This window comes from Sphaeroforma arctica (assembly GCF_001186125.1).
Source record: "Sphaeroforma arctica JP610 unplaced genomic scaffold supercont1.882, whole genome shotgun sequence".
NCBI classification, from domain to species: Eukaryota; class Ichthyosporea; order Ichthyophonida; genus Sphaeroforma; species Sphaeroforma arctica.
Window position 1 is genome coordinate 14,668 of NW_014039676.1, and position 6,991 is coordinate 21,658.

Sequence of the window (6,991 nt, forward strand, 5' to 3'; positions counted from 1 at the left end):
TATATATATATATATATATATATATACGTATACTAACTAACTAACTAACTAACTAACTAACTACTACTACTACTACACTACACACTACACACACACTACACACACACACACACACACACACACACACACACACACACATATATATATATATATATATATATATATATATATATATATCAAAGATTTAATACGCCGCCGAAGTAGCTGTATTCAGGCTTTATACAATTAGCAGTGTTTGCATATACATAATAATGTTCACATACACTTCAGCGGCTATATCAGCCCATGTGGGAGCGTCGAATTCGAATGTTAAATCGAATTGGAAGGAATCAGAATGTTCAGAGCCGCCTTCAGATGCCCTCTCTGTTGAGATTATCTTCATTGTATTCTAGTTTGGTCAGTGTGGGGTTAGTGTAGATCTTAGCATCGAAATACAGTATGCTATCAAATACATTACTCACGGGATTGAACACTAATGACGTTAATAATATGTGATGATTAGACCAGTGTCTCCATACGCATACAACCTATGACTATGGGCATACATCCAGCTATTCAAATACATATATTTAGTTACTTATGTAGGTCTTTGGCCATAGCCTCCTAAATTGTACAACTTTGGCTCGTATATATAAAAAGGCTATGATTTTAAAAATTAATATGTACGGCAAATGATACTATAATATGTATTTACATCCTGTAACGAACGAGCAGTGACGACACATCTATCTTTCAGTTCGGTACATACCTAGGGGAACGATGACTCACTTTTTTTTTTTGGTTGTTATTTTTTGTTAAAAGTAAATAGACAAACAAACGTGTAGTAAAAAAAATACAGAACTTATTTATGACTCAGTACCGATTTTTTGATGATTTTTTAGTCTTCACTATTTTATAAATGATGACGAGATAAAAAAGCTGAAGTAGATTTGGATTTGAAGTTGCTTCACCCCCAGCGAAAGGTGTCCAGAGTGTTCGATGTTTATACCCTCTATGACCACATACACTCACCGCCAGAGGCATACATACTACAGGCATATTTCATATTCTGTGCCAGAGTGTTCGATGTTTATACCCACTATGACCACGTATACACACCACCAGAGGCACACGACAGGCATATTTCATAATCGGTGACTTCTCCGCGTATTTAGGAATTTTGCTTCTTTCCATCTTGATATTTAAATCAAGTGGGATGTAGTCGCACTGATATAAAACTAGCTATACGATCGATTAACTTATCTTTCGCTTTCGATCGGCCATACAGCTTTGGACCGTTTAGGTGTCAAGTTTAAACCTGTCATCATTCATTCAGATCAACCTCGTTCACTTATAACCCGAACACAGCTTCCACACACACTAACCCTAAATACAGCTCTCTCACACACTATGTGCGTTGTTCTAATCGGCGTGATTGTCTACGTATTCCTGTACGCTGTGTATAAACTCTTTGTATACCCCTACTACTTATGCGAGTTCTTGGAGATGCCTGGGCCTCCCAATAGTCCCGGATGGAGAGGTATGCAGTAATGTGTAGTTGCTATACATCTCGGTCAGAGTGTTTTGTGTTCTTGCATAACTTGCTACATGTCCGAGTAGTGTCCGTTTGACGCACAAAATCAGTAGTAGTAGAATGTACATGCACCGAGTCCATAAGAGTCTGGACCACTGCATATAATTCAGATAACTTTAAATATACGGGCAACACCTAGCATGTACAACACACAAGCTTGTCGCGGGTCCGTTTCTGTTTGTGTGTTCTCACACAATCACATGCGTCGCCCCGTTTTCCACATCACAACTTGTACAAATACACGCACAAAACATTCATATAGTGCCACATCATATACACACTCAAACACACTTATACCACTGCATCTCAGGTTGGATTATGGGTAACGTCCCACAGATCGCAGATAGCCCCCCAGTAGTACCACTCATAAAATGGCGGGAACAGTACGGTGACTTCGTGCAGTACAGATTCTTCTTCAACGAGTCACCTATTAGCCTGTCAGACCCCGTGGCGATCCGCAGTGTGTTGATTGATAACGCAGGTGTGAGGATAGGGGTTATTGCATAGTGTTTGAGCTGTAGGTGTGTGTACCAGAGTGTTACAAGCTACAATGTTTGATTGAAGCTGCATGTGGGATGATGCAGGTGTGTTGATTGGTGATTCACCTTGCAGGTCTATGTGGCGGAGTCTTATTGAAGCACCCTATGTGAGAACTCAGGTGTGAGGATCGAGGGCACAAAGTAGTCATTGACTTTGTAGGTGTATTCATTAAATTAATACAGGGTGCTGGTTGGTAGCTTAGGTATAAGTTTGAAGGTATTTACTAGTGATTGACCTTTAACTCGATTGTTATTGGGGTTATGGACCACTGCATATAATTCAGATAACTTTAAATATACGGGCAACACCTAGCATGTACAACACACAAGCTTGTCGCGGGTCCGTTTCTGTTTGTGTGTTCTCACACAATCACATGCGTCGCCCCGTTTTCCACATCACAACTTGTACAAATACACGCACAAAACATTCATATAGTGCCACATCATATACACACTCAAACACACTTATACCACTGCATCTCAGGTTGGATTATGGGTAACGTCCCACAGATCGCAGATAGCCCCCCAGTAGTACCACTCATAAAATGGCGGGAACAGTACGGAGCAAATGTGAGCCGTTTTGGTATGATATACTGATACTGCAGGTTTGGTAGTCGGCTTAGCAATTAGCAAGGCCCCTTTGATAGCCTATGGCATGTGCTGAAGTCAACTTTTTATCATTAAAATGTCTTTGGCTCTCCTTTTAGAGCTGACTCCATCGAGTTTACCCAACATTCCACCACTCATGGTATGTTCCGACAATTCATACGTTAACAACCGCTAAATGATACTGCAGACAACTACCGGCGACCTGTCCGGGTAGACAGATTCCTGAAGAACATCTTGGGCGAGGGTCTCTTGACTGTCTGGGGATTGATTTGTTTCAACGAGCTTGCGAGTTGCAACGAATTTAAACAGCATATGCATAGACCACTTTTATTATAATAATCCATGCATTGTATGTCAGACGGCCAAATTGTCCCCCAGCCCACCCTAAGAATATGGCGGGAAACGTCAAGTCATCATGTGTAGGTATAGAGTATACTAGCGCTCCCGGTGACTACCTATTAAACACCACCCTAGTGTTGAATGGTTAGAGTTTTGGTCTGTTAACAACAGTAGTGTAGGGATAGAGTGTACTAGTGCTAACAGTGGCTGCCTATTAAACACCACCCTAGTGTTGAATGGTTGAGTTTTGGTACGATAACGGCATCAGAAAGATGAGTGGTAGCAGGTGTCCTATTGTCCCATATGCGCACTCGTCGAAATATCATCCCCTCTCGTCACTGTTATCGGCTTTACCACATGCTCTATTCAAGTGTTGGAGTTGTGCCTGCTTACTTAGTACTTAGGATGAGTATAATTATGCTTGTTGCTGCTGTAGGCTTCGTCATACTCCTACTTGATTCTTTTTGAGGCTTCACCTAATACGCCATCCAGGTGTGAGATCTATATTCATACCCAGCTAGTAACGCTTCTTTATCTTGCTGGTTGCCATGGAAGGCTTCACCCCATACTTCAAGCGATGACTTCCGCACATGGGCCGCTATTGATGTCCACAAGTCCATGATGCTGCTGGCATTCGATATCATCTGCGACGTTGGGTTCAGTGCGGATACACACTCTATGAAGGTAGGGGTTTGCGGTTTGTGTGAGCAGTAGACGGGGTGTTCTGGAACAGAATGCGAGTTGGTGCCTGGGGTGAGTAGTGGAGGCCTGTATAAGTGGCAGTGCTGTGGTGATGCTTCGAGGAAGGACCGACATGTGCACGGTTGTGAGAGATCTTTTTTCGTGTTAGGTATGTGTTTATTTCATGATGAGGTAGTCCGTGACAGGTGTGTTTATCAACAGACTGTCAGTACGGTTAAGAATACTTTCTGTATAGCGAGCTTGTACTAAAATTTGGGGGAACTTTCACGTTTGTATTTTAGCATGCGTATTCTTACGTCGGCACACATGCGCTCGTATATGCATGTGTGTCTATGCTTATGCTTTTATTCGTATTCTTAGCTTTGTAAACCACGACAATACTCATGAATAACATTCTTCAGCCATATATAGATGTATATCAACATATGTGTCATTCATATCGTGATTGATGGGTGGTATTCTTTGTAAGCATGTACACGAATGTGACTATAATCCACATTACATGACCTAGATTTAAAGTTTGTTATCATGGTGTGCAGGAATTGTGTTCCTGCTGTACTGTGAGTAGCTTATGAAATGGCTGCAGTGAAGCCATCGCCTGTGTTTCTGATCGAATTCGACTAAAAGTTATAGGCCCAATAGAAATCAGCATCACATGCATCTGTGTAGGATGGTTCGGCTACGTTTTGCATACATATGCCTAATATCATCCGTGAGTGGATAACACTGTGCCTTGCGAAGACGACCGAATCTCAATACGCGTATAGTTTATGGCTAGTATGTGCCCGCGTATAGTTATGCACAGTATATGCCCGCGTGTTCATTTCTATGCCTCCAAACATCGCACGCATCTCGCAGAGACATCGAAAGAGCCTTCAACAATGTGTACGAGTAGATTCCGAGAATAGGTGGGCCTCTTCAGATCGTTTGCATTGTATATCACATCGCAAGCCTATAACACGTGCATATGGCCTTGGGCAAGCACAGTTGATTGAAGTAGGTAAACAAATGCTTTGCGTCACATATGTGCTGTCATGATATGTATGCTTCGTGCGGCAAGCGTTTACTATTGCTGCATACACACTCGTCCTACCAAAACAGCGTATTGCTAAGCACATACGATGCTTAGTGTACGCACGCGATTCCAAGTATTGAAATACACGTCGCTCAATTGGAAGGCTAGTACCGTAAACTCGTCTGGGGATGCACTAGCGCGGGTGGACCACGATATGCTACCATCACTATATTACGTGTTGATTGGTAAAGACAATCCTTCAGAGGTTTAATACAGTAGAGAACCAATAGTATTTGTTATAGGCAACCAAGGTATAAGTAAATCAGAATCTGTTACTAGAAAGGTGAGTGTATTTCCTGTTGCATCGAGACGACATCTAATGCCGATAGCCACAACACTCCGGCAGCACTGATGACTCTGAGACCCATTTCTAAAACCCATCTCCAATTCTGATTCATCTTTCCATATTCGCTTTTTGGGCCAAATTAGCGCTGAGAATGTGAACTGGTTCGAAACTATGGAAGCCATCATTAGTACCACAGGTCTAGATATTCGGAATATTCTACCGTTTTGGATGCAGCAGCATCTGGTCAAACGCGCGGCGACAGCAGTGTTCATCAAGCAGCGTTCGAAGCTGTACAAACTCGTGGATGACATCATCAAAGTGAAGCGTGCAAGCGCGGAAAAGGGCGACAAGGCATGTGTTGCGTGAGTTTAAAAGGTTGATATCATATATATAAATATATATATATATATATATATATATATATATGTAGTATTATTATATATATGTTTATTATATATATATTGTTTTATAAATAGCCTACGTACGTTGTAATTAGTAATTGGTCAGCAGCTGTCTGTGGTCTGTGCAACTTCCAATACACAATGGTTCCAGCATAGCAATGCAGTCAGTAATCCAAGGCACATTGTTTCGAGGGTTTTACACAATATGTAAATCTCAAATACATTCATATCTTGACGTTCACTGAAAACCCCCATTCTGTATTCTCGGGAGATATATCTATGGCGATACAATCTCTTCTCAACCACGAACCCTTATATACACCCACATGCAGCAAGCCAAACCCGAGCTGATTCCCTTCTTCGTACATTCATTACTCCACACACACACACAGAATGCGAAGGCTGACCTGATGTCCTTCCTAATCGCAGGCGATGGGAGTGTGGATGGGCTCACCGATAACGAACTGCGCAGCAATGTCATCACCTTCATTGTGGCGGGCCATGGTAGGTGCTGGTGATGTCGACATGATCGATTTCGTGAGATGTTTAGAGCCTACCGTTGTACAGGCGAACTCTCAGAGTACCGTGTTTTGAAAACTTGGGCGTCAGTGCAGACATCTATAGACCGAAGTATGTAGCGCAACTGACACACGAGTATAGTGTGAAGCACAATAGTGTGAAGCATAATCATGTGCAATGTGAAGTTTTTCATTCCATTCGACACAACACTAAAGTTGGTCCCGTGCCTGTGATGTACACGGCTGTTCATGTGCACAGAGACAACCGCCGTGTCCCTGGCTTGGTGTTTCTATTCTTTGGCCAAAGAACAGTCTGTACAGGCCAGGCTCAGAGACGAGATCCGCGTGGCACTAAGCAGCAAGACGGGTGAGGTGTGTACTATGATGTCATGAGGTCGCCACATTTTAGGACTTCTCTCGCCTATCAGCGACAAATCGGAAATGGAGTGTGCTATGGAGGTGTGACATGGTACCGTAATGTATCTCACACCCTAAAGCATTGAGTATGGGTAACCGTGCTTGTAATAATCCCAATAATTCCTACTATGTTACATGTTGTGCGTGTTGTTGCTTCATGTATCTCCCTTCGACTCTGTATAACTGGCATATACCCGCAATGAACATCGCGGTAAGCTACTCTGACTCTTAAACAATCTGCTGAGCTAGACTGGGTCACGTAACTGAGATTTCCAAAACTTCTCATCTGATACCAACGCGTCGAGACTTACTTGTCATTTCTAAATATCTCAGCGACTTACCTACACGGAAATCGAGGGGATGGAATACTTGAATTGTGTCACCAAAGAGATCCTGCGATTGTATCCCGCAGCGGCACTGGTACCCAGAGAGAGTATCAATGCGGATGTACTGGGCGGGTATCAGATACCTCGTAAGTTTTTATTGTATTGTGTTATACTGATATATATATATATGTACACACACACACACA

At 42.4% G+C, this 6,991-nt stretch overlaps 3 protein-coding genes across 4 annotated transcripts in view; 2 read left to right on the top strand and 1 right to left on the bottom strand.

The window, feature by feature from the left end:
• SARC_09072 (hypothetical protein) overlaps nucleotides 1-396 on the bottom strand; it is a 10,614-nt gene extending 10,218 nt beyond the window's left edge. Inside the window, exon 1 of the mRNA XM_014296924.1 lies at nucleotides 264-396. Coding sequence (XP_014152399.1) covers nucleotides 264-382 — 119 coding nt within the window. The 5' untranslated portion in view covers nucleotides 383-396. The remainder of the gene's footprint in view (nucleotides 1-263) is intronic.
• Nucleotides 397-1,389: 993 nt separating this feature from the next.
• Nucleotides 1,390-3,113, top strand: SARC_09073 (hypothetical protein; the record flags this gene model as incomplete). Its single annotated transcript, XM_014296925.1, has 3 exons — nucleotides 1,390-1,519; nucleotides 2,597-2,695; nucleotides 2,909-3,113. 3 exons carry the CDS (start codon nucleotides 1,390-1,392, stop codon nucleotides 3,055-3,057), a joined length of 378 nt encoding a protein of 125 aa, XP_014152400.1. The 3' UTR covers nucleotides 3,058-3,113.
• A 315-nt stretch (nucleotides 3,114-3,428) lies between these two features.
• The window catches only part of SARC_09074, a gene marked incomplete at its 3' end in the record, with an annotated part of 5,467 nt that continues 1,904 nt past the window's right edge, over nucleotides 3,429-6,991 (top strand). The window contains exons 1-6 of one of the 2 annotated variants that reach the window (XM_014296927.1): nucleotides 3,429-3,744; nucleotides 4,621-4,670; nucleotides 5,267-5,474; nucleotides 5,917-6,028; nucleotides 6,302-6,414; nucleotides 6,793-6,931. In XM_014296927.1, coding sequence (XP_014152402.1) covers nucleotides 3,679-3,744; nucleotides 4,621-4,670; nucleotides 5,267-5,474; nucleotides 5,917-6,028; nucleotides 6,302-6,414; nucleotides 6,793-6,931 — 688 coding nt within the window. In that variant the 5' untranslated portion in view covers nucleotides 3,429-3,678. Of the gene's footprint in view, nucleotides 3,745-4,620; nucleotides 4,759-5,266; nucleotides 5,475-5,916; nucleotides 6,029-6,301; nucleotides 6,415-6,792; nucleotides 6,932-6,991 lie in introns of both variants that reach the window. The other variant, XM_014296926.1, reaches the window with a different exon arrangement.